Genomic DNA, 26,437 nt, shown 5'->3' on the forward strand with positions numbered 1-26,437 from the left:
AATACAATCCAGCCCAATCTTCTCATTCACACTTCAGCCCACATGCATAACTCTTTAGAGCTCATTTGTGCCATTCCAAAGCCTTTAATGATCGATCCAATGCTCCATTAATCTTCCGTAGCTCGAGTCCGCGTCGCCTCATCATCATTCTCGCTTAAAAATTAAGTCCAAATTGATTTCTTGTTTATGCAAGCACCAAGCTCATTCGCACCACTTCAAATTCACAGGCAACCCGCAAGCTTCCATAAATCCTGCACCCTTTTAAGCCTCCAATAACAAAATGTCTTCGATAAATCCTGCAAATAAGCTCAAAAGACTGGAAAGCACCCAGTAAAGGATAAAAATAACAAAAAGAGAAAAATATGCATGAAGATTAACTAAAATGAGATGGTTTTAACTAAAAATAAACTATGAAAAGAAGTAATAAAAACGAAACTATCAGATCCAGTCATACTGTAGACTCTATATGCATGTTGTTTATTTGTTTGCTATGATATGGTTATGACTTGTATGGCGTTGGTATTTTGGGCGAACTCACTAAGCTTCGGACTTACAATTTTGAATTTTGTTTCAGGTCCTTTGGATGATCGCGAGAAGGCGAAGGTGTGATCGTGTACCTCATTGCATTTTATGATTTTGATTTATGGGATACTCTGATATGAAACTATTTTGAAAACATTTTGTAATAAATATTGGTTTTTGAATGCTTGAATTTTTTTTAATTTTTTATGAATTTTATAGATGTTACACCACTACAAGTTAATAAGATATAAGTTAAAAAGTTAAAAGCTAATTTAAATAAGTTTTGCCAAACACCCTCGTAAACGTGGTCGTGGATGGTCTCAAATTTTTATTACTTGTGAGATACAAAACTTGTTGTTATTAGGTCATCCGGTATACCCACCACTAACCACTATAATGATGGGTGTCAACTAATCACCACATTCAACCACTAAAATGTTGAGATACTCATAATTATATCCATTTTATATTTTGATTATTAAAATAAAAAATATATGTTTTGAATGAATTAAATGTAGAGAAAAATGGAAAAAGGTAAAGAGATATAAAGAAAAACACAAGAGAAACAATTGATTGGATGTGATGGTCTCTATTCCCCACCACAATTTACCACTGTAATACTTCACTACTAACCACCAAAAATACTTGTGATGGTGTTTACAATTTATGATTAGTGACCACACAAACTACAAACCATTTCATGATAAGCATCCAAGTGACTAAAAAAGGTTTAATAGTTTAAAACTTGGGAAAAGGACTTACGAGCCCAATAAAATATTCAAACCGTTCAAAAAACCTCAATCATGTTTTCTCTATTAAAAAAAACCCAACAAACTTAACATTTGTCTAAAAAAACTCAACTATGTTACATTTTTATTCAACTCTTAGGAAGTCACCATATTGGAAAATTGACTTGTAAGACCAACGAAGTTTTAAAACTGTTCAAAAAACCTTAATCATGTTTTGTCTGTTAAAAAAATCAACGAATTTAATATTTTGAACAGACAAAAAATGATTAGGATTTTTTGAAGGTTTGAAAACTTTGTTAGGTTTTTCTAGACAAAAGTTAAGTTTGTAGGGTTTTCTTGAACGGACAAAATATTATTGAAGTTTTTTGAACGGTTTGAAAATTTAGTTGGGCTTGTAAGTCATTTTCCGGTTTAATTAATACCATTCAAACTTAGATAAATAATAACAAGAGTAAATTACACGAATCGTCCTTGGTGAATGTGTTAAAATACACGTTTGGTCCCTATTTTCAAAAATTAACTCGGACCATCCCTAGGTTAGTTTTTTCTTGCACGCTTAGTCCCTCCGCGCATAAAAAGACCATTTTGCCCTTATTTATTTATTTTTGATTTATTTTCTATTTATTTGTTATTTATTAATTATTATTGATTTGTTTATTATAAAAAATAATTATTACTGCATTTAAAAAGAAATGGCCAATACATTTGATAACTTCTCGACCACCTCCCACCACTATCACTTCTGGCCACCATCGACCTCCGGCAACCATCAACCTACGGCCACATGTGACCTCCGGCCACCAAATACATCTGACAAACACCACCATTCATCTCGTAAATAAAAAAGAAACCTGAACATAAACCCTAAAATCAAATCGATATCTTAGATCTAAAACCTCACAAATCCATACCCCGGGTTCGTCTTCCTCTCCATAGTTCAGACAACCACCACAGATGGATAAACAACACCATCATCAGCCAACACTAACACCACCATAGGAGCAGAAGGTGCAGTGGAGGTTCAAAAACAAATCCTAAATCAGTGCCACCATCTAAAGGTTTGAAACCCAAACTCTATTTCCCGGACGGGGTAAGGGTTACCACTTACTAGAGATTTAATGAGACCAGAGAAGAATCGATGGCGGTGCACAAGTAAAGAAGGAGGCGACGAAGGTACAGATTCAGCTATGGAGCTTCGATTCCGACTGTGGAAACAATGGCGGATTGGAGGCCGGATGTACCTCTAGTGGTGAGGACTTCACCGACCCTGTGACTGCAACAGAGCCATTGATTGCGAGGAGCACACATGTGCGAACTAGGTTTTCATTATGGGAAAAGTAGGTTTTAACCTTAGGAATGAGGGAAACGTTGAAATATCTCACGAGCTTCTTGTTTCCGACTTTAGATGAACCTCCAATAGTTGGATTTTGAATTAAGAGGGGAGGGGGTGGTTGTCGGAGTTTTGGAGGTGATGGTGGTGTGTGGTTTTCTTCAGGTCTAAAGAGAATACATGATACAGCTTGGGTGGGTGAGGTGAAAGTAGAGGATGAGGGGTGGTGGAAGTGGGATCCATTTTTTTTTAAAATTAGAAAAATAATAATAAATGTTATTGGATTAATTGAAAAATAAATAAAGAAGGGTATTATGGCTATTTTAAATCTAGAACGGACAACAAATTCATCTTTTAGGGATGAAGAGTGTAGGTTTTAAACTAATGAGGGATGATCCGAACTAATTTTTAAAAATATGAACCAGACGTGTATTTTGATACCTACAGGACGATCCGATTAATTTATTCTAATAACAACTAAATTACTCGCAAATTAAGTCAAACTCGTGTTTTAACTTTTGAACCCATTATTATTACTTTAACAGGAGTCGAATCGCATACTCGACTGATCGACTCACTCCTTCCCTTAATCGCCTTCGTAGCAGTGCAGAGTGGCATAAACCCTAGCCACCAGAATTCGCTCTACTGCTAAAATCTCCAATCCTCCGTCGTCACTTACTTATTATACAGGTATGCTGAATTTCTATCTTATGCTCGGTAGTAGCATGATCATGGTTTCTCTCTTTGTCCTGCTATCCGGTTATTCTTAGATCTCTCAATTGGTAATCTTCTATTGTGCAAAATCATGGTTCAGATCACCCGATATATTGTAAACAATAATGCATCAATATAAGATTAACGGGGACTCAGTGTTGCATCCTATTTAGATTCCAATTTCTGGCTTTGTTTTGATTTTTAATTTTTCTGATATCTTCTTCTCTCTCATTGCCAGGTTGCGATCAAGCGCTTGTTCAGTATGCTTGGCCAAGTAGGTTCTGAAGAGGAGGATAAAGCTTCACAATAGATGTGAAGTTTGTCATTATTCCCATGGCTTCCGTTTCCAAAAGCTTCTTAACAGCAAGAAGAATTGCTCGAGCTTCTTCATCGAGGTGGGTCCCAGTCCCAGTCCCAGAACAACTATCTTCTTCATTTGTATACTCATACTCCTCCGCCGTTGCTGCCGCTGAACTTCCACTTCCACCTCCACCTCCACTACCAACATCTTCTTCTCGACCTCAAGGTTCCTCTTTTCTCTCAAAATATCTGTCCGTTTGACTCTTAAATTTGGTACAGAAAGTGAATTAGCTTGTGTTATTTTATGCTTTAGTTTAAAGCTATTGAGAATCTCTTAAAAGGACCTTGATCTAAACATTTGTCATCTATCAGAGAAGCAAAGAGGATGGACAAGATTCCTTCTTTTTGTTCCGGGAGCTATCACTTTTGGATTAGGCTCTTGGCAGATCTTCAGAAGACAAGAAAAGGTTAAAATGCTGCTTTGAACCTTATTGTTGATCTTCAAACCACAACCATACATAGTGATACAGTTATATAACTACCTGAAACGATGAGATCATGCAGGTGAAAATGTTGGAGTACAAACAGAGTAGATTACAAATGGAACCTATTAACTGCAATTACATCACCCCTTCAGGTGAAAATCTGGACTCTTTAGAGTTCAGAAGGGTGATCTGCAAAGGAGTTTTTGATGAATCAAAATCCATATATGTTGGTCCACGTTCTAGAAGCATATCAGGAGTGACAGAAAACGGATATTACCTGATTACCCCCCTTATGCCCCTCCCAAGCAATCCAGAAAGGTTGTTTCACCATTTTTGTGTATATTCACATTACTCCATTCTTTCTAAATATGTACATTTGTGGAAAACATACTGCAGCTTGCAGACGCCTATCTTAGTGAACAGAGGATGGGTCCCACGAAGTTGGAGAGACAAGTCTGTGAAAATTCTAAAAGAGGAGGAACAAGAACATCCTACAAACATGGAGTCTGAATCTACTACTAGACAAGAGAGCAGTTCTTGGTGGAGACTTTGGTCTAAGAAGGCTGATATTACAGAAAAGGTGTGTGTAATGTGTATGCTTAATAATTAAGAGTTAAGAACATATGAAATATGGATGATGATGAGAAGAAGTAAAGTTGATGTGTTGAAAACTGTTACACATGTTTTGTACAGGAAGAGGAAGAACAGTTAAAGGTGGATGAGGTTGTTGGAGTTATACGTGGAAGTGAGAAACCTAGTATTTTTGTACCTGCAAATGATCCGAATTCATTTCAATGGTTTTATGTTGATGTTGGTGGGATTGCTCGTTGTTGTGGGCTTCCTGAGAACACGATATACATTGAAGCAGTGAATGAAAATGTGAACCCTAGTAATCCATACCCAATTCCAAAAGATAACACTGCATTGATACGCAGTTCAGTAATGCCACAGGATCATCTCAACTATACAATCACTTGGTATATGCTCTAATCCTTTGTTTCATGATTCTACTTTACTTGGATTTTAATATACTAATTGTTTATTATGCAGGTATTCTTTATCAGCAGCAGTTACGTTTATGGCTTTCAAGAGACTACAGCCTAAGAAGAAAATGAGATAATGTTAACATCTCCTAAATCCTAATATTTTGAGCTGCTTTTGCTGATCATATTTTTTTGTGTTTGTTTTGATTCTCTTTTAAAAACTGACAAATTTCGGGCTAGGTACACAAACATTGTTAGCTCTTTTGTTGTTTGAGTTGACACATTGTTTAGTTTGTTATTAATAATCACATACTTGACTACTTCAGTAAAATACATGTTATTTTTTTAACATACAAGCTAATATATAATATATTTGATTTCATATATTTGCATGATTTCTTATAGCCCAATAGGCAATATTTGAAATTGAATGTTTTCTGTTGGCTGAAATCCAAATTAGCATGGCTTGGTTTTGGTTTCAGACTAAAATTGAACTGAGCCATTTGTTGCACAACCTGCACGCACGGATATTAGGATTATATATGTTCATTTCAGTGTAAGCAATTGAGAAAACCTGATTATTATATTTTCCCTATCAGTAGAAATAGAATAATCAAACACCTCAGACTCTCAAACAAGTCTAAGTTCCAGGATGACAAGTTGGGTGCCCTTATAACTTTTAAGTCTGAGAGAAAGGTTTTTCTTTCATCCCTTGGGAGTTGTTAGTAGGAAGAGTTCAATGCAAAACAGAACTAACAATTCAGCTACAATAGTCGTGTAAATAGCGAAATTTGATGCTTAGTTGCTTGTTTCTTGAATCAAATAGAAATCTACTATGACAACATGGGTGTAAATAACAGGTTTGGTCCTTATGCTTTACACGAAATTGCAAGTTCATTGGAAAAACTTGAAAGGAATGTTTGCCATTCGGATGTGGGATTCTGAGAATTGATTTTTGAAGAATGGTAGGAGAAGAAAGGGGAGATTGTGGTTGTGGGCTGCTTCACATAGTTGCAGGTGATGGTGATTTATCCAGGATGAACAAAAACACAAACACAAACAAATCGATTTTTGTGTTTTGTCAGTGTTGACAATAAATACAAACATACACAAATAGACTTTTGTTTACAAATCGTTTTTGTTTTTGGGATTATAGGTGTTCATCGGTTTTCTTTTTGAGTTCATGGGTGTACATCAGTTTCGTTTCAGTGAGTAATGAGGTAAGAGAGGGTTTAATGCTTGGTACGAGATGTGTCCGCTCATCATTGTGTGTTAAATCTTAAAGTCATTGATATGCAGGCGTTTGTTAATCTTTGTGTATGTGAGAATTAAATCTGAAATTCTGTTGATGTGTACTCTAGAGAGAGGGGGATGTTACTTAGGGGGTGGGGTGGGGTGGGATGTTTTAATTTTCTAAATATAAAAACATTGAAATGAAAATTAAAATAGTGTAAAAAAATGCATTTAAATTCTTTCAAGTTTTTTACGTACCAAAACCACAAAATGTTTTAGCTTTTGCACCATGAAAATCATCCATAATTTTTACGACCCCATGTCCCAAATTTACAGTTTACGTTTGTCCTAACGTCACTTTTAAGTTAATATTTCATTGCAAATGTAGTCATGTGATTTACTCAAATGCAAGTTCCGTCCATATTTGAAGTTATATAAGACGGAAGCATAACAAAATGCAAAACTAGGGAAAACATTTGGACGATCTGGAAATTTAGACTAAACTTGTGGTTTTTGTTGTCCCTGTTAGTCAAAATTTTGGATTTGGTTTCTATCTTTTATTTTGCTGTCTAATAGAAAATGACTACAATAAACATTTTCCTTTTCGGTTTTTTTAGTTAAGGAAAATAAATGAAGTGACTAATGGGACCCACTTGCACTCCCACTTCATGAACTCTCACCGCCAGTCACCGGCCATTACCACCACCGCCATAAAACGACTTCCCTTTGTCTGACCTGTTTCTAGAACCACCACCGGTAACCAGCCATCGTTCTTCTGAAGCCGCCACGATGTGCTGAACACACCACCACCGTATCCAAATCGGCTGCCACCATTGCCCCACTTTTTTCCCAATTCAAATCTCATCCAATTTTGACTCAATCGTGTTCACATTTCCATTATATAATTATTCAATTCAGAATCCAACTTGGGGAACAGCTAACATCTCTATCATATGCAACAACTATGGGGAACAGTTTACGAGGTGTCGGAGGAGGGAAGAAGAAAGCCAAAGTGATGAAGATCGACGACGAAATCTTCAAATTATAAAACACCATTGAAGTTTTTGAAATGATTAAGGATTATGCCGGCCATGTTCTATTGGAATCGAAGGCTATTCTGAGATATGGGATCAGAGCTACTCTCATTGATCCAGAATAAAATCTTGAACCCAGGAAGGTCAATTTCCTAGTCGAGTTACCCAAACTGTCGGAGGTGGCAAAGAAGTGGCAATTAAAAGGGTATTGCTTGGTTTAAACGTGAAGGTGAAGGAGAGGTTGGAGCTTATGATGCTGACATGGAGGCCTGTGCCGGAGATTTCAATGGTTAGGGCAAAAAGTGGTGGTGGGTTGGGAAGAGTGTAGTTCTCTTCGGGTAAAGGTGAGGTTGCCGAAGGTGGAGGTGGATGGGTTGATCAGAGAAAGCTGAGATGAAATGGAGGTGGCGCAAAGGATTGTTGATCTTTATGTGCAGAAGAAGAGCGGTCATTGTGCAGAAAAAGAACGGTCATCGGTGATGACCGCTAGTGGTCGATTAGGGAGAACATGGTGGCTAAGAAGGAAGATGTTCTTGATGGTGGAGAGAAAATAAAGAGAAGAGGACAATTACATGCCTCTTGTGGTGGGGTTATGGTTTGGGTTAGACGATGTTTTTTAATTAATAAATAATAAACAGTTTATAAATAAATAAAAAAGAAAATATAAAAGGCACTACGTCTATGAAGGACTAAAACCCCAACATCATACCATACGCACTGTGCGGGTGCAAAAAAAAAAAAAAAAAAGATAGGGATCAAATATAAAATTTTGCCAAACCACATGGACAATTTCGGTAATTTGTTCTTTTGGTAAAGCTTAAGAACCAAATTTGTAATTTACTAAGTATAAGTTTAACTACAAACTCGGAAAAAAAAATCTCATTTGTGAGACTGTTGGTGAATGTGCTGTCATAATATATAAAGTACCCACCAAAGACAATATTGTCGATTCCCTTGTTAAACCACTCAATCGGGTTATTCAAGGAGTAGCATGCACTTAGTATAGGGATGAGACTTCTAGAAGAGCGGGAATAACACAGTTATTTATTCAATTATTATTATTATATTAGTTGTGACATTTGGTGTTATAAAATATGCTTTTGTCCTTTTGATGGGTAAATGCATGTCCATATTTTCTTGTATCAATATACTCTTTTAGCATGTTTTATTATTCGTAGAGTTAGACTATAGAGATCATTCTAAAACTGCACATAGACATTCTTTGTCGTGATAATTACAAATGAGTTAAGGAGATTCTTGCACAACTGGTGATAAGATTAGAAAGATCTTAAGAACACTACACCAATCATGAACCCAAAACCAAATTCTTTTTTGCAGTATGTGGTAAACTGAACAGTAAATCATAAGATTTCCATCAGCCCAAGATACATGAAATATTATTATCTTCATGGCTGCAAACCAGCTCTACATAAAGAAGAAAGAGCATAATTTGCATTTGGCATGGTAATGGTTATGGTTATGGTAGCAAGAAACCAAGTAGGATTGCAACAGAAATATTATAATTCATGAATTTACAATATTTGACAAGACTCAAAACTAACTAGCTACACCTATGCCTATGCCTATGCCTAACCACAATTTTGATAATTTCATATGCATATGCATAGCATACAACAAGAATGCTTATACTGCAAACTAACTCAGTCATATTTGTGTTGCGTTAAATAAATGTCATTGTCATCCACTCTACATAGACCCATTAGCCATACATGATTCTCCACATGTGAATCCTGTATAAATATAATCAGCATGTATGACAAATATTAAAGCTGAATTATTAAATTTACAAGAATCCATCAAGATAGAGGCATAAACATAAAACATGTATGTCACTTGAAAATTTCTGGTTACAATTTGGGGAATGATCTCATTTACTCTTGAATCAAGAAAATCATAAACACTTACAGGATTGGAATTCATGAAGATAGTTGCAGCATGGAATGATTCATCCATCAACTTGCAAAAAGTTTACAACTCAAAAGGTGAAAGTTATCCCCTATCCCTCTAGAATGATTTGAAGTAACCTGGCTGTATGAGAGTAGAGTCAAAACATCATTAAATTTGTGGATGTCCCAACCACAAAGGGTTCCATTAATAACCGGGTTAAGAAGTAGAACATGATGCCCAGTGCTATAGAGATCGGGAGAGCTGGCAAAGCCTGACGAAACACTGATAACAGTATAAGAGTGCACCCCAATCCAGATATAATAGCAAGGTAACAAGCATACACTGTCATCAAATCATACATTGCAGCTCTACCCACAAGAACACTATAAAAAACAAAGTCACCTAGCCCGAGTTTTATGCCTCTACTAGTCTCCTCCTCATCAATAATCTCCCTGCCTCTTCTAGATTCATTCCCCCCCATGCCCAGAATCGCACCAAGTGCTGACAAATCCACTTCTTCGTCTTCAATGATATCAGTTCCAGTTTGATGGATGCGATCAGTAGTAGAAGAAAACTCACTACTGCCACTTGAACTAGACCTCATCCTATCTCTTAGGCTTGGAACCAATGGGGAAGTCTCCTCCATTGTCTCATTGGAATCACCACCATTCCTGGAATCAGTAGGATTATGCCGGGTCATCTCAACCTCCACTGACTCAGAAGAGGCCCCGCCAACCAAAAGCCCAAAACCAGACCCTCTAGGGTTCCGAGAAACTGTTGGCCGAGCCTCGTAAACCAGAGCAGGAAGTTCATCATCTCTGCTAGATGCCAATTCAACCAAGATCTTAAGAGGTCCACCAGGAGCCAAAACCGCAACTAAATCGTAGAGAGCCAATGCTACAAGCAGAGTCCAAGTTGTCCATTCTGGCAGATTAGTAAACCACGCAGCCACAATTATACCCAGAAGGACCATATAAACCTGCCTCAACAATATCGGTATCGGTATACCCTCAGCGAAAATCGAGAGAACTCCGACGACTGTGAAATTGAAAAGCAAAATGAGACACGTGATAGCATCAATCGGAATCGAGAACTGTCGAATAATGGAGATGAAGATGGAACCGCCCATGACACCAAGCACAAAGAAGGCCGAGAAACGCATGTAGTTCTTGAGGAAATTGGTAAAGTTGTAGTAATAAAGGAGAACAAGAAGGAAAGTTACAGCGGCGATGAGGATGACAAAGACAAGAGCATTGAGTAGTGAGCCTTCGATCTTCTCGGATGTAGAATCCGTCGGCGTTTCGAGGTAGACGAGATTAGCAGCGGTACGGATGGGCTCGCCAGACGAAGAGGAGAAGGATGTGAGAGAGTAGACAATAAGGACGACTAGGAGCATGCAAATTGAGACCGGAGACATTACGCCGATGATTTCCACTCCGATTGATTCCAGGATACTCCCATCCATGGCTTTAGATTTCCGATTTGGCTTTCGAAGGGCAATTTCCAGGTAAAACTGTCGTCAAATTCTAGGGTTCTTATGGATTTCCGGTGAAGTTAAAGTAATTGGGAATTTTACAAAACGGTATTTGAACCGTTCTCTAACATACTTCTTTACGGGAGTCTGACCTGGCACTCTGGGATTTGTTAAATATATTTTAGTTTTTGACTTTTAACTAAAAATTTATATTTAAAGAAGTTATTGCAAAGTGCAAACATCTTTTGAGTATGTTTCTTAATATAATAAAGTTTTTAGCAAATCCCATTGAACTAATCAGCAAACTTTTTTGGATTATAAAAATAAAGTACAAATGAAATAATTAATTGCATAAAAGATAAAAGAAAAGAACATTTGAATATGTTTTGCTTTTTTCACATATTTTGCCCAACTAAAAATTATTATTATTATCTAAAAAATTATAAGGTAACTAATTATTATTTTTTATATATTTATATTTATATTTTTTTTGCATAGAATTAAAATCATGCTTATTGATTATAAAAAATATCATTTTGATTGATTGTTATGTCTAGCGGTTTATCGGTTTAAAAAACACATTTAAAATTATATTTGTTATTCAGTAAACACAAGTAAATTGATATTTTTGTACATTAAACTAACTTTTGTACACATTTGATCACTTTCATATTGTCCAAGTATTATTATTATTATTATTTTTGTTTGGGTTTTAGTTTCTTGCTAAGCGTGTGATCTTTTCTTGCTACTTTGTGAAAATTATCCTACCAATACATCTCTCTCTCTCTATCCCATTACTTCTTTAAGCGCATGTACTTTAAGTGCGTGCCATCAGAAACCACATCCGTTAAAAGAATTTAGATTATTTTCATGGTGGTAGTGATGACTGATGAATGGTGTATTGATTGGTTATAATGATGATAGAAGACAATATTTGTTGTTGTTGGAGGCCAATGGTATTGGTGGGAAGGTAGATTGTGTCCAAAGCAAATTTACTGTTTAATTATAAGTAATACACAAGATAATAATAATAGCAATAACTTATAATAGGCTGTTAAAATTGATAGTTTTTAGTTTGGTAAACTATATAAAAAAAATACTAAAAATATATACATAACTTTAAAGTTGTCTTCTCTATAATATATGTCCAATCGAATAATGAATTTCAAAATATGGATCCAAACACCATCTCGATCAAAAACTTTTTCCGTGCTCATTGTATTCCAAAAGAAATAGACATCTATAAAACGGGTTGATGTAGACCATCGGAAACGTTTTGCTTATACCAAAGCAGGTTAAAAACTTAAAATCAACTAATCGAATGTACCTACCTAATTGCAAAAAACTTTATTAATCAGGCTCTTGGACGCAACTCATATCATATGTTACTCAGTGATGACTCGTTCAAAATCCTGTGTTTTTTTTTTTTTTTATTTATTTATTATGAATAGACTAGCATTCCTTCCTTAAAGATTATACATGCCACCTATTAGCAGCCAGCGTTGTCCCCTTCCACCGACTGCTTTAAAATTGCCAAAACGAGTACATCACAACTTTCAAGTAATTTAGAAACCCCAAAACCATTAAACCCAAACACACCTTATTTTTACAAGGAAGCAAGAATAACAATTTTTAACATAACCATGTAAACAAAATCACAAAAGAATCTCCCTTATCCAAACGGATTACCACCAATTGAAGCCACAGGTCCCTGAGCTTGAATGTTCCTACAAAATCACCCAAAAACATTAAACTAAAATTAAATAAATTATGTAAAATTAAGTAAAACAACACAGACACACTTACGGAATCTGCAAGCCTGGTGCTGCACTTTCAGGAAACCAATTATGATTTGGCAGACTAGATTGCAAAGAGCCCATGTCCAAGAACTGCATTTGGAGTTTTATTTTATTTTATTTAAAAGAAAAAAAAAACAGAATTTGAGAAGTATGCTAGTATGAATTAGTGAAAAAAAAAATTATATACATCAAAAACTTACCATGTTGCTAGCTTCCAGATCATCATCACTAGGAAAATCAAACGGATTGCGAGATTTTGTATCAATTCCATGTGATTGTGCTGCATCCTGAAACAATCAAATATAAAAAGAAAATTAATAATGATAATTATAATGTGTTTATAAATAAATTAAAGCATCCTACCAGTACAGGGAGTTCATTTGAAGAGTCTAATGATCCAACGACATGTGGTGTTGTGTTAAGAAAAGAAGCAGGTCTGGCATCCACATCAGCTTGTTTCATCTTCATATTCTGTAAATAAATATATAACATATTAAAAAAATGGTTTGCTTCCTAATAATGATATTTGTAGGTAAATTAAGGGTTACCTCTGATATCCCCCATGCCAAATACGGATCAACAGCTAAAGGATCTTGAAAAGGTGTATTAGACTCTTGAAATGAACTCCATGATGACTGCTAAACAAAATTAAGAGCGATATTATAATGTCGTTTTACTTATACAAATGAATAGAATACATGTAATTATGTTTGAGTTGATAACACAAACCTATTGCAAAGACAGCATACCTGATTATTCTGAACCCCAACTCCAACTGGGATCCCAATATCACCAACACCAAAGTCTTGATGAAATGACCATTGAGAGTTATTGTCCATAGAATTAGATGGAGGTTGGTCGAATTTCCCAAAAGACCCTTCACTGGTGGAAGTTTCCGGCACAACGGTGGTTGAATTTTTAGCAGGTTGTGCATGCCAAGGCATGTCAAATGTGGCCCATCCCTCATTTTGTATATCTTTCGGTTTCAGGGTGGTTGTCTGCTGTTGTGGCATAACAGTAAATAAATCCAAAGACGAGGGGTCAAAAGGTTGGAACTGCTGATTTACACTTGAAGTTGGTGGAACAGGATTATGTGATGGCTGGGAAGTATTATTATTATTATTATTATTATTATTATTTATGGACAAAGTTGAAGAAGATGTAGCTGAAAAGTCAAATAGGTCAATGACTGAAGGAGCAATCACAGGTGTGGTTGATTGAGGTGCATATGGATATGGTGCACTAAAAAGGTCTAAACCACCAAACTTTTCAGATTCAGCTGAAGGTGCAGATGTGGTGGTGGATTGGGATTGAGGTGCATATGGTGCACTAAATAGATCCAGACCATCAAACTTTCCAAATTCAGCTGAAGCTGTAGATGTGGTGCCTGAAGGACCAGGTTTCTAAAATAACCCACAATAAAATAAAAATCAGAATCTACAAAATATATATACAGTATAGTGTGTAACAAGTAACAACATGGATAATGTAGTTCAACCTGATCTGATTCTCCTTTAGCATTTGGGCTGGAAAATGTGTTGACTGAAGACTGCTGCTGGACATCTTCAGTTAAATTATCTCTTGACATTTCTCTACTGAGACTACTGAATCCAAGTTCCTTCTGGAAGGGAGGTGGCGATTGGGTACCAGATCTAAACGGGTCAGCTCCACTACTCACTGAATAATCCGAGACTCGAGGAGCATTAGCCACCTCATTAGCAAAACTATCCTCTTGCCCATGATCACTTAAACGACTGGTGCTCAAAAACCTCAACATTCCTCTATCTGATCCAGGCTTTTTAGTAAGTGCAGGAGCCTGTTTCCCATAACGCCTTTCTTCATATTGATAATCATATGGTGGACTTTGAGAGTAAGAATGATATGAACTAGCTCTTCTTGTTTCATCTTCATGGTTTCTAAGGCTCTGATAAGTTTATAACAAAATGGTATGGAACAAATTAGTACACCTAAATTGGCTCATTTGTTAAGATGTTGTATCTTACCAGTGTATCTCTAGGAGGTTTTCCAGAGGCCTTTGAAGCGAAAAATTTCTTATCCACATACACACTCTTTATAAACTCTCTAACTTTCTCCACGTTGCTGTAACAGAGACCATGCATGACAAGTCTATTTTTATCACGTGTAAAAATTTAAAAGTGTATCACCTGTTATCTGGGAGTCTTTGCTCTCGTGGGTCCCAATCTTTAAGAAATGTTTCCCTTGCACGCTGAAGAACCAAACATAATGTCAGAAACCAGAATAGCTTCCATGGAGAAAAGGAAATTGGGTAATATCAGGTTTCATGTGTACCTGATTACCACCTTCTTGAAGGGCTTCAACTTCTTGTGAAGTGAATTTGGACATTGATACAGATTTAACTCGGTGAGTGAACTCACGGCTGCAGCATGCATTGAGGTAACTTTAATATGAGGTCAAAACAGATTACTAGGTTACCCAGCATACATACATTGTTTTATGTATATCTAAGTAACACATACATACATTGTTCTATACAGCATTCATGATGTTGAATAACATTGAAAGAAAGAACTTCAACTAAGGACAAAAACTCACTGTATCCCACTACATGTCATGCAAATGAACGTCCAAAAATTTGTGCACACGTATTGAGGTCCCTGGAAATCAAATTTTAACATTAAAATATGGTCAGGGAACAGGGTGAAGCAATATAAGTTTTATCACCAAAATAAACAAATTATACAATTATTATTTCAAGTAACTTGCTATAACCCCAGGCTAGTATGCTTTACATAAATAATTGAGCTATAAGTTATAGTTGATTATTAACAGAAGGAGCATATGACACTTTGTGCTTCGGGCCTCCCATGGAGTTAGAGGAATGCAAAGACTAATCTGTCACTTTAAGAGAGAAGTAAGAATCTCATCATCAATATGGCATACTAATTTAGCTATGTGGATGTCCCCTTATGAATCAGTTCTAGGAAATCAACTATGAAAACACTCAGACTTATGTGAGCTAATACTCACTTAAGTAGATAAATTGTCTTCAAGTAGAAAAGGTAGGTCTCCAACTTTTGAAACGCCTATTATTCTTACTTTGTTTCGATTGCAAAAAAGATTATTTATATGCAATGTTGTTACATAACTGGGAGTCTCATCGTTACAATGAAACAACTTAATGTTAACTATCATAATTAGGTACACCTCCGGTAAGCAACTGATTCGGTCTCTATCAGCAACATTCATGAATACACGAACAACGATGAACAACATGTGTGAAAACTTCCAAAAACTACAAACATAAAACTAGTATATAACTAAAAGAAACTGTAAACTTTAAAAAGGTATATACATAGAAACACATACCAAGCTGTTGCAGTTGATGCATCTTCGATTAGGGGGAAGTTTCATTAAACCCCTTATAATTTTCTCATTTCGCTCCTCCTCCTTCTTGCTGCTCATTTTTGTATTGATTTCCTCAAGAAAAACTGCTCCCTGTCCTAAAAATTGTTCAAATTGTGAATCTGAGTAGGAAAAAATAAACACAAATAGAGGATAACTGAATCTAGGGTTTTGGGTTTTCAAAGAGAGGGATTGAATGAATCAGCGGTATCCCTCTTCCCGACTCTTGCTCGATTTCCTAGCTATCCCGTCAGCGCAACGACAAAAACTAGTGCTTGAAATTGTGCTTTTTAGCTTTTAGGCTCAATTATATATGCATTATTTGTAGAGTGTAGTTGTGCACATCCATCCAATATCCATTCAAATTTGGCCCGTTACAGTACACGATGCTCTGCCTATACTCCCTGTCCAGTCAAAACGTGGTAAATTTGCATTTAAACCCCCTTATTATTGATTTAAAGCATTCCAACCCTCCAACTTATGAAATATTGTGTCTCAACTCATATGGATTAAGAGATTCAACATCAACCAAACCAATTATGAATTACCGGAATGGGTAATGCTACACTCTTGATATACGGCGCACATTTTTTTTTTTGGTGTTTTCTTCCTTTTTAAAATGAAAAATCATTCATAACGATGATCGGCGTGTCATGTGGTATTTAAATTAAAGATCGTTTGATAGTCGTTGATATGATTGTTTCAAACAAACCTCTCGATCCGACCGATAGAATCTTATACATTATGTTTTAGGGTCCGTTTGATAGTTGTTGGCTAAGAAAGTGTTATGTGAGAAAATTTACTGACTAGGAAATGAATCATGTTGTTTGATTATATATCTAACTGACTGTGTTGAATAATGAAAAATGACCATATTACCTTACTGTTCTATATTGCGATTGGTTATTGAATAATTATAAAACATACAAAATCAAAATTACATAATAATAATTTAAAAATTCAAATATAAATTATCATACAAAATCAAAATTACACAAAATGTATGTTAAAATCATAATTTTCGATTGAAACTTTATATATAAAATGGTCTTCCTAAATCCTATGCTCGAAAATTAGAAGAAAGAAAATAAGATGAAACAGATAAAGGTAGAGTGGGCCATTTTATTATTTTAATTACTTAAAATCATTAAACTTAATAAAAAAATTTTAAAAAAAAAACAAATAAGAGGGGTATAATCATCTTTTTAAGTGGATATGGACCAAAACTAATAAAAAGATCCAATTTTGGACCATTGGTACATTAACAAAACTTTTTCAAAATCATAAAATTTTGTTAACCACAAGGACCATTTTTACAATTTTAGCCAAATGAAACAAATAAAAAAAGACGCGAAGTTAGTGGTTGCAGTGGCAACGAAGTAGGGAGCTATGTGAGGAGGCAATGATTGTATGATGAAGAGTGCCAAAGATAAGAAAGAAAAAGGCTAGGTTTCGGGCACAATTGTCCGACCATTCAGCCAGAAAGATATAGGGTATGTTTGGAGTATTAGCTGAAAAGATAGCTGATAACTGAAAAACTAGTTGTTAAATAAAAAGTTAACTGATAAAAAATGACGTGTGGTAAACTAGCTGAAAAATATGAAATGATATAAAATGACATTTAAAAGAATATATTTTTATAATTAATGAAGGAGTATATTTGAAAAATTCTTAAAAAGCTCATGAAAAACTAATCTAAGTAACTTTTTAAAAAGCTAATTTATAAGCTACTTTTTGGCTTACCAAATATGACAACTTAGAAAAACTCGAAAAATAAGTTAACTGTGGCGCGCCAAATATAAACATAGTTTTCAGACTTTATGGAAAAGACATATCTTAGTAGGGAAAACTTTTTTTTTTTTACAAATAAAACAGTTTTTTCGAACCATTTAGCCAGGAAGCTCTTTGAAAATATGTCTACCAAAGAGGCCTTAGTGTTATATAAATAGGTGATACTTATATTTTGAAGAATTACAAATGGTCAGCAAGATGCCAAATAAAATAAAATAACATTTTCAATCATCATCAATTATGTGTAATTTCATTGTTTCGCATTTTGGGAAATCATCATATGTTGTATTCTTATAATCGTGATAGTCATTTTTAATTAAAGATCAATGAAATGCTTGAAATTCTTTGTCATTACTAGAGCCCACTTTGAAACAAAAGAATCTCAATGTCAAACAGCGTCAACCATGCAAAATACCTCAAATACAACTTTCCACTCCATATGCATATTACACGTAGAAACATTTTGTATGAAATGTTTTCTATTAAATTAAGATAAGAAATAAATCAAAGGAGTGTTGAACAAAACAACAAATTTCTACTTCCTTTTGTTGTTTAACAATCATGGATCCAACTCCCTATGCCTCGTGTCAATACTTCTATTTTTCCGATAGCGAAAGTAGATAAACTGAATTAGAATCTAGTATTACATGCTGCATGTTAAGGATAAACAGCCATATGAAAAATATAAAACTTTATATATTTTATAAAACTCAAATGATTTATTTTTATAAAAGGCGCAAAAAAAAAAAAAAAAAAACATAGTTTTCAAGGATACAAAAGTATCAAGCATCACGCATCCACTTGCTTCCACCACCCATGGAAGATTCGGGTGTATTTTTGACCATTCCAGGCTGTTCACAAGTATGCTACACAAATACATAAACATCATACGTTTCAAAATACTTTACAGATTTTACATATATTTAAAAAATTCATTAACATTATAATCATACTTGATTCATGATATCACATATATACTAACCTTGCTACATAAGTAGAGTTCCCAACAAGTGCAAAGACAAACATCAGTGGATTCAAACCCTACACATTTGAGAGAATACCATAACTGATCAAGCATTAATTTCAATATGCAGACACATTTGACAGATACATGTTTTTATTAAAAAATTTCCCACTCAAAAAAGAAATAATAAACAAAGATATACCTGAACATGTCCCCTTCTTATCTGCAGAAATCAAGGACATCCAAATATAAACATATTAATACACTACAGAAATTAAGTTTTTCATTTTTTTTTTTTTTAAATTGAATTTAAGAAAAGGGAGGGGTTTTTACATTTAAGAAAATTTGTGGGAGGCGTCCACCCATGTAAATAGCTGCCATTCCCCAACCAAGGAAGGTACCAATTCCAATACTCTGAGTGCTTCTCTCATTACCTTCCAGTAAACTGCCACTTACCTGCAGTTATAATAAATATTAAGTAAATTACAATGCTGTAAATGTAATAACAAGAAAAAAAAAATAAGTACAAAGTACGTTTATATATGTTGTTGATTTAAACTTTAAAGAACCAAATTAGTAACCTTTACCTGTAAAAGCTTTCTTCCCACTTGAATAACAAATCCTTCATGTGGTTTTACAGAAGTAGATTCAAGGTAACTGTTTCTTTCAAGTTTGAGATTCGATGTGTACAAGAAAACTGCCACAGTGAAAACCTGAACCATAAAACACCATATTTATCTCAAAATCAGTGACAAGATTATTAGTTTTCTTTCAAATGAAGAAGTTGCATATAAATACAACAAACACACCACACATAGCATAGTCTTAGGTTGTGAAGCAGGTGTTGACTTTCCCAAAAGCAAGGGTTCTTGAACAGAACCCTGATCACATGTAGATATAGATATAGGGGTAGTTGCTCTTTGAAAGAAATTTGTAGGAGTGTGACTTCTAGTTAAAGATCTAGCAGAGCTGCACCAATCAACAAGAAAGATAAATATATAAATAAAAACTAAAAAACATGGAGATATATTATAAAGTAATTGCTTCAATGGAAGAGCATTACGTGTAGTATACTCTCTCAGGGGCAGAATCGTAATCAGCAGCTGGAATTGGCAAACTTGGAGTGGGTTTTGATAGCATAGGAGCCGTTGACTCTTCCAGGTTGCATCTTATTTTCTTGTCTACTGACTCAATCTGTAAAAGTGAGGAAGCTTTATGGATTAAGAACTTCCTACCATATGAATTAAAATAAAAAAAAAAGGAAAATTCTTACCTTATGATCTTGTCTTTTGGATGTATTTTGATGACAGAAGTAACCATAGTAAAGTGCTTGGGATGTAAGAGCTAAGGTAGTCACCAAGTACAACTACATGCCAATCAATAGTGCAAATTGAATTTATAACAATAGAAAAATTAATAAAGACACTTTGTGGGTTATAAACTGCTTACCACTGCCATATAATACTGTGTAGGAAGCTGTAGGATAAGAGATTAGAGCCAAACACCATAGTTAAAACAATAAAGAAGAAAAATAACATATCTTTAAACAAAAACAGAAACTCACTGTAGCTGGTTCGAGCAAACAACCAAACACGTTGAAAAGATCTCTGACAAACAGAAAAAGAAAATTAAATAAGGGAAAAAAGGAAAAGTAAAGAATGAAGATTTGTGAGTTATTTGATCAGAGTTACATATCTTGAGTGAAGAAAATACAAGTATATTATTATTACCCGAGTATCCATGTCAAAAGGAAACACATAGCAAGGCCTTCTGAAGATTTTTGTTTGTAATTTGTGATGATCTGAGGTACCTCTGCAACACCCCAACTCATAACACTAATTAATCCCAATATCAGTGAAATCCAATCCTTCCTTGTGCAAAGACAATATTTCATGTAATTCCTAGCCCATTGTGAGCAATGTTCATCTGCAGGGCACATTGGCATATTACTTTTCAAGAGTTCCATGGCATCCAGCAAACTCTAGTACCTATAAAGAACATGACATTACATTATTATCAGGAGATTCAAGATTGTATCAAGTGATAATATATGAAATATTCAAATGTGAAAGATGTTTCTATTAAGTTTAGAAAAATAAAGGATCAATTATGTTTAAAAGGTTATTCCTTTGATCATAAAAGTCAAAAAGTACATGTTCCTCAAAGTAGTAAGACTACTCAAGATTGTTAATTTTGTTGAAAAAGACTTTTTTTTTGTTGCTATCTGTTGACCTTGTGGCGAAAAGAATCACAAAAACAACCTCTGTTTTATCAATTTAAGACATAATATGCAAACAAATTGTTTATTCCACTTTTGTGATAGATTAATATTTAATTAAATATAGGGAACCAAGAGTTCAATGGCCCAGGGGATCTGTACTATATGAACATCGGATTCAAGTGAGGGTAGGGTACCTTGAAAAACTCATATATGTAATGTTTTCATCGTTATATTACTTACGACTACCAGAACATCAAAGCAAATGACAAAACTAATCACTCGATAGGGCAGAAGTAAAACACATACATCCAACGTAAAATTCCTATAATTTCGCGGCAAAACAGAAAAATTCAAACTACGACGATTGAAATTTAGTAGCCATAATAAGAACAGTTCGAATTTAGATGATGCTGCATTATCAAGTACAAGCAAAACAGAAAGTAGAATCGGATGATGTGAAGCTTAAACCATACGAGCAGAAGAAAGCGAAAATACGATTCAGGTAAACGATAAGAATCGTAAAAAAAACATAGCGTAGGTGATTACTCGATAGTCTTCAAGTCATCACTAAATAACTTCTCCGGTTGTTTTGAGAATCGAAGGAAGTCCTGCAACTGCAACTGCAAGGGCTAAAAACTAAAAAGCATAATGGTGTGCAATTTACAAGGAGTTGTCAGCTTTCTGCCGCACCTTTGGTTGCTTTATATCATTAGCCACCTGCCCTGCCTGCCATTAGGGCGACCCCACTTCAAGTCTTCAAGTGAAAATATGGGCTTCTCAATCCAAAACTAAATAATTTGACGAATATTGACAAAAAAGTTATTATAAATTTTTACAATGTATTTAATATTTTTATTTATTTTCTCAAATAATTTCTCCATTTTTATTGTGATTCGGCTCATAATTTTTTCAATAATGATTCCAATGTATATACTTTTATCATTATACTGATTTATAAATAAAATTAATTAAACTTTTTATAATGAAACCTCAAAATTATTAATTTAAAATTTAAAATTTAATGAAAACAATAATATAGAATTTAAAATTTAAATTTAAAATAGAGAATAAACACATTGACAAATAACACCACATTAATGAGTATGTCTAATAAATTTAAAATGAATAAATAATAGATTGACAAGTAGCAACACAAACACATTAATTAAAAGGTCTAAAATGATAACACATGACAAAAGAACTACTTTTTTATTACTATATGGAGATTATTATATTACTAAAAAATAATAACTATAATTACGGAAAAATGATAGGTAAAAGAGCGCAAATTTGTGAAATGAATTTAATCTTAATTTTTTTTTGTTGAACTAAAAATATTATCCAAGAGTTTGACAAGTAAACAAATATCATACAATTCAAAGATGATTAGGTACTCTTTTATTTATCATTTTTAGTAATTTATAGTTTTTATTTTTAAATAATAATATACTATTATTTTGAAAAGTTATTGTATTTTGAAATTTGTCATTATAGCAATTAATTAGTTGTGTTTTATTATTATTCATGTTACTTATTTACCTTTTAATATGGAGATTTATAACTTTCTTATAAGTTTTTATTTAATTTAATGATTATTGTAGAAGATTAAGTATTTGTTGTATTTGGTTATGATTTTCATTTATTTTTATTAATATATTTGGTAATTGTTTTAACATTAATGAGTCAAGTATTTATGTTGTATCGTTTAATGATTATGGGTTACCGGGGGGGGGGGGGGGGGGGGGATGAGTGTGGTATGGTCTACGGTTTGCCAACTCGGTCGTGGCAAACACCACGCTTGGTCTGCAACTTAAGCAATTTGCGGTACCACCAAGCCATGGTCTATATTGTCTTTCTACTCTCACTCATCTTTACGCCGGGTCAACTCGTGCAGTCCTTAAACCCTAAATTTTTAGTGTTGTGTCCCCTGTTTAAACATCTTAATCCTCATTGGGTCTTCTTATGACCAACCTTAATTCCTCTAAACCCTAAAATCGAAATCCTAGCCCTTGTAAGTGAGCTTTAAAAAGCTTGAGAGTGATCTTTGAGTGTTATTGGTAATGAAGAAATATCATTCCATAAGTGGTGGTGCATTCAAGCCTTTAGATCCAGAATCTACATCTCTTTGTTCATCCTTTGAAGGTATAAAGATCATACCTTGGAGCTTGTTTTGATAAATCTTGTTTAGGCTTGGATTCATGTTCTTTTGTCCTAAAATCTTGATCTTTATGAGTATGGAATACTCTAGAGCATACGAGTTGTCCTTTCAAATGTTTTAGGGTGCTTAGAGTTATAAAAAATGTTAGTTTGGTCATTTCTTTTCTTCCATGCATGAGTTATTGAGTTTTTAGTGAAGTAAAATGTTAGGGTTTTTGGAGTAATCTCTCTTTATCCATGCAAAGGCATAAAGTAAGAGACTTTATGGATTAGGACGTCCTTTAATGGTCAGATCTAACATTGGAGTAAATGTCTTTAAGACATTGAAAGTTGAGTTTGAGATTCAAATACGTACGCCGAGTATAATTCTAGTTGTGTACGTCGTATGTACGTCCAAGTCTTGACTTTCTTTGACTTTTGGGCTCGTTGTGTCTTTAAGGGAACTAGTGAGGGTTTTTTTGTCTTGGAATGGGCAAAATTGTAACACTCATAAAATTGAAGCCAATTTAAAACTTTTTAAAACATTTTAAACCATTAAGTTATTACAATTTGTTTTCCAAAATAGTTTAAACATCAAAGTAGCCCAGAAATAAAGTCATAAAATGTGAGGAGTTGTATGATCACGCATTTGCCTTCCTGCGGTCATCCGAGATACTTAAATCAAAATTGAAACTATAAGCCCGAAGCTTAGTGAGTTCTCCTATTACTAGAAAATAGCCACTTAATGATGCGCATGTCATTATCAGAAAAGAAAAAAAAGGAAATTCGTTGTTCTTTTCTACTTATTCTTCTTTGATTTTTGTTAAAACCAAACAGAAAAAACGGAGAGTAGCCCAAATGATTTCTGACCTATTTCCATTCGTTGTCACGCGATCAGACAAGGATCGAACATTCCCGAATCGATTATGCATCCTGATCCCTGCTCCATTCATGAATCCTTCTACTCCGATCAACAGTACTTCAGAGATCCTGTTCCAAAAGAGAAAAAGAAATTCGTTGTTCTTCTCTTCTTCTTCTTCGATTTTTGTTAAAATCAAACAAAAAAAAACCGAGAGGAGCCTAAATGATTTATGACCTCTTTCGTTCATTATCACTCAATCAAACAAGGATCGAACATTCCCTAATCGACTATGCCTCCCGATCCCTGCTCCGTTCGTGAATCCTTCTATTCCGATCAACATCAATTCGGATCTCCTATTTTCCTTTCCCTTTTTTGGCTTCATCGATTCAAATCTGCCTCACCATTCTTTTCCCTTTTGGTGATGGATCAATGATGTAGGGTGGAGACATACCTAGGTTATATATATATATATATATATATATATATATATATATATATATATATATATATATATATATATATATAGAGAGAGAGAGAGAGAGAGAGACGGGAAATAGAAGGAAATATGTGAGTGATTGAGGAATTATAGAAATTAAATAACGATTGTAAAGGTCCAATTACTATAATACCCTTATCACCATTTGAAGTTACACTTTGATACCTGTAACTTTTAAAATTTTACATAAATGGTCCATTCGATAATAACCTTAGATTTAGTTTTTTAAATGGTTCAGATATGTTCTCGCGTTCTCAACCTGTTGAGTGTTCTCATTTGATCATACTTATATATATATATATATATATATATATATATATATATATATATATATATATATATATATATATATATATATTGAGGTTCAATAGAGAACCATAATTAATCAAGGAATAAATGAACCAATTTTTTTTTCAACTTTTAGAACTTATTTTTTATCAAAAAAAAAAAAAATACAAAATTTTATAACTATTTATTATTTTTCCAATGATATCAAATTCACAATGTGAATATTTTAAAATTCACAATGTGAATCTAAATTCACATGGTGAATCCGAAAAATATATTTAACATTCACAATGTTAAATTATGAATTTAGATATTTTAGTTTTTTTTTTTTTTTTTTTTTTTTGCGATAAAGAATAAGTTTTAGAACTGGAAAAAAAAATTTGGTTCCTTGGAAAACCAATAATTATGGTTCTTTATTGGACTTTCTTTCTCTCTCTCTCTCTCTCTCTCTCTCTATATATATATATATATATATATATATATATATATATATATATATATATATATATATATATATATACTAGTAGTCTAACCGCGCAAAGCGGCGGGGCGTGCAAGTTCTTTTGGTGATATGTTTCATTTACAAAAATGTTATCTTCCAAAAGAAAGTACATGTCGAAGACAATATAATCAAAATATAGTGTTATTTGTTACATGATATATCAAATAACCGATAAAAAGAAACCGATCAAGGTGACACAAAATATGAAATGTTTAAGTCATTCAAACAAAAATAATAGAATTATATAAGAATACACAAAATATGAAAATGTGTAATAACACATGACTGATTATACATTATTAATCATACAACATTTCTTTATACACCACATTTGTTGTATGAACTCCATCACCTTTTAAATTTTCGTTGGGCTTCATTAATATTTTTGTATTGCAACGTGAAACCCCTCTGGACAATGCTACATAAAGTTGTCCATGCAATAATATTGAGTTTGCAACACCAAACTCTGTTTTTTATTCCTTTTATCACTATATATATAGTTAGTTAATTGTTTGTTTTAAACTTATTAATGCCATCAAATTTATTTTTCATGATTTGCATATTATTGCAATTGAAAACCCTCAGGGTGATGACAATGCAGTTGTTAACTCCTAAATTTTTTTAGTAGAAGTGTTTTATTGGGATGTAATTTTTATGGTTTTGTCTCTCTATATGGATTGTTCAAAATAAGTTTGATGTTTTATAGTATTTATTTTATGGAAATTTAATATGTTTTATGATGATTTTGCAAAAGCGGTTGGAATGAAATGAGTTGGTCAATAAGCTCGGTTCGTAAATATTATAAAAAACCAAATGTAATGTTAATAAAGTATATAAAATAATGAATCATCAAGGTGTAATGATGCCACGTATTGAACTTTATTGACATGTAATTTTGTTGGTTTATTTAGCCACTCTTTCGTTAATTTGTTTCATTCGAAAATATATTATATTTCAAAGAAAACAAGACAGATACATATTGTTATTGGCGATTTTGCATTGACGGATAGTCGTAAACATCACATTATATAGGGAATTAAACTTTAATGTGCACACGCTATGCTTAGGTATATGGTTATTTATATTGAATTGTTTATATTTAAGTAATTTAAAATTTCTTATCTTTTTTATTTTAATGTTATATCAAAACAATTATAAATAAAAGTTATGACAGACAATAAATTTCAGGTAATAAGGGAGGTTGTTAAGTAGTTTTTTGCAATGAACAATTTCATTTTTGCAATTGGTGAACGGTTTTTTTA

At 33.7% G+C, this 26,437-nt stretch overlaps 4 protein-coding genes across 6 annotated transcripts; 1 reads left to right on the forward strand and 3 right to left on the reverse strand.

The window, feature by feature from the left end:
- Positions 1–3,134: 3,134 nt before the first annotated feature.
- SURF1 (Surfeit locus 1 cytochrome c oxidase biogenesis protein) lies at positions 3,135–6,403 on the forward strand. Of its 2 annotated transcripts, XR_013664470.1 has the most exons (8): positions 3,135–3,291; positions 3,554–3,841; positions 3,988–4,082; positions 4,180–4,418; positions 4,497–4,680; positions 4,794–5,077; positions 5,151–6,100; positions 6,240–6,403. XR_013664470.1 is itself a non-coding variant. In XM_078971184.1 (7 exons), exons 2-7 carry the CDS (start codon positions 3,649–3,651, stop codon positions 5,218–5,220), a joined length of 1,065 nt encoding a protein of 354 aa, XP_078827310.1. In that variant the 5' UTR covers positions 3,135–3,291; positions 3,554–3,648; the 3' UTR covers positions 5,221–6,403. The 2 variants fall into 2 exon arrangements, 1 of the variants encoding a protein (XP_078827310.1); XM_078971184.1 differs by having other exon boundaries at positions 5,151–6,403.
- A 2,772-nt stretch (positions 6,404–9,175) lies between these two features.
- Positions 9,176–10,844, reverse strand: LOC145011456 (Presenilin-1). The gene has a single exon (XM_078970181.1). The coding sequence runs from the start codon at positions 10,721–10,723 to the stop codon at positions 9,416–9,418; it is 1,308 nt and encodes a 435-aa protein (XP_078826307.1). The 5' UTR covers positions 10,724–10,844; the 3' UTR covers positions 9,176–9,415.
- Positions 10,845–12,194: 1,350 nt separating this feature from the next.
- Positions 12,195–16,292, reverse strand: ZIGA4 (ARF GAP-like zinc finger-containing protein ZIGA4). Of its 2 annotated transcripts, none has more exons than XM_078969854.1 (12): positions 15,880–16,292; positions 15,106–15,167; positions 14,842–14,929; positions 14,697–14,758; positions 14,535–14,631; positions 14,030–14,455; positions 13,281–13,934; positions 13,080–13,166; positions 12,895–13,002; positions 12,732–12,818; positions 12,539–12,621; positions 12,195–12,459 (listed from the first exon to the last, which is right to left on the reverse strand). In XM_078969854.1, exons 1-12 carry the CDS (start codon positions 15,973–15,975, stop codon positions 12,405–12,407), a joined length of 1,905 nt encoding a protein of 634 aa, XP_078825980.1. In that variant the 5' UTR covers positions 15,976–16,292; the 3' UTR covers positions 12,195–12,404. The 2 variants fall into 2 exon arrangements, with proteins under 2 accessions (XP_078825980.1, XP_078825979.1); XM_078969853.1 differs by having other exon boundaries at positions 13,080–13,169.
- Positions 16,293–18,038: 1,746 nt separating this feature from the next.
- Positions 18,039–21,574, reverse strand: LOC145008344 (PQ-loop repeat family protein / transmembrane family protein). Its single transcript, XM_078966966.1, has 13 exons — positions 21,438–21,574; positions 20,401–20,658; positions 20,235–20,277; positions 20,120–20,146; positions 19,944–20,036; positions 19,734–19,864; positions 19,480–19,639; positions 19,258–19,383; positions 19,004–19,126; positions 18,873–18,893; positions 18,689–18,747; positions 18,482–18,572; positions 18,039–18,343 (listed from the first exon to the last, which is right to left on the reverse strand). Exons 2-13 carry the CDS (start codon positions 20,634–20,636, stop codon positions 18,266–18,268), a joined length of 1,188 nt encoding a protein of 395 aa, XP_078823092.1. The 5' UTR covers positions 20,637–20,658; positions 21,438–21,574; the 3' UTR covers positions 18,039–18,265.
- Positions 21,575–26,437: the final 4,863 nt, after the last annotated feature.

This window comes from Lactuca saligna, chromosome 8, assembly GCF_052625555.1.
Source record: "Lactuca saligna cultivar CGN05327 chromosome 8, ASM5262555v1, whole genome shotgun sequence".
Taxonomy (NCBI): Eukaryota; Viridiplantae; Streptophyta; class Magnoliopsida; order Asterales; family Asteraceae; genus Lactuca; species Lactuca saligna.

What these genes read in the sequence shown, in the direction of transcription:
- SURF1 (XM_078971184.1), top strand. Translation starts at nt 3,649, where the DNA reads ATGGCTTCCGTTTCCAAAAGCTTCTTAACAGCAAGAAGAATTGCTCGA. An exon ending in ATCTTCTTCTCGACCTCAAG is followed by an intron (nt 3,842 to 3,987) that starts GTTCCTCTTTTC and finishes GTCATCTATCAG; the next exon opens with AGAAGCAAAGAGGATGGACA. An exon ending in CTCAACTATACAATCACTTG is followed by an intron (nt 5,078 to 5,150) that starts GTATATGCTCTA and finishes TTTATTATGCAG; the next exon opens with GTATTCTTTATCAGCAGCAG.
- LOC145011456 (XM_078970181.1), bottom strand. Translation starts at nt 10,723, where the DNA reads ATGGATGGGAGTATCCTGGAATCAATCGGAGTGGAAATCATCGGCGTA.
- ZIGA4 (XM_078969853.1), bottom strand. Translation starts at nt 15,975, where the DNA reads ATGAGCAGCAAGAAGGAGGAGGAGCGAAATGAGAAAATTATAAGGGGT. An exon ending in AACCTCCTAGAGATACACTG is followed by an intron (nt 14,456 to 14,534) that starts GTAAGATACAAC and finishes TAAACTTATCAG; the next exon opens with AGCCTTAGAAACCATGAAGA. An exon ending in CAAATGAACTCCCTGTACTG is followed by an intron (nt 12,819 to 12,894) that starts GTAGGATGCTTT and finishes TGATTGTTTCAG; the next exon opens with GATGCAGCACAATCACATGG.
- LOC145008344 (XM_078966966.1), bottom strand. Translation starts at nt 20,636, where the DNA reads ATGGAACTCTTGAAAAGTAATATGCCAATGTGCCCTGCAGATGAACAT. An exon ending in CCTGAGAGAGTATACTACAC is followed by an intron (nt 19,640 to 19,733) that starts GTAATGCTCTTC and finishes TGATTGGTGCAG; the next exon opens with CTCTGCTAGATCTTTAACTA. An exon ending in GCGTGATGCTTGATACTTTT is followed by an intron (nt 18,344 to 18,481) that starts GTATCCTTGAAA and finishes ATGTAATACTAG; the next exon opens with ATTCTAATTCAGTTTATCTA.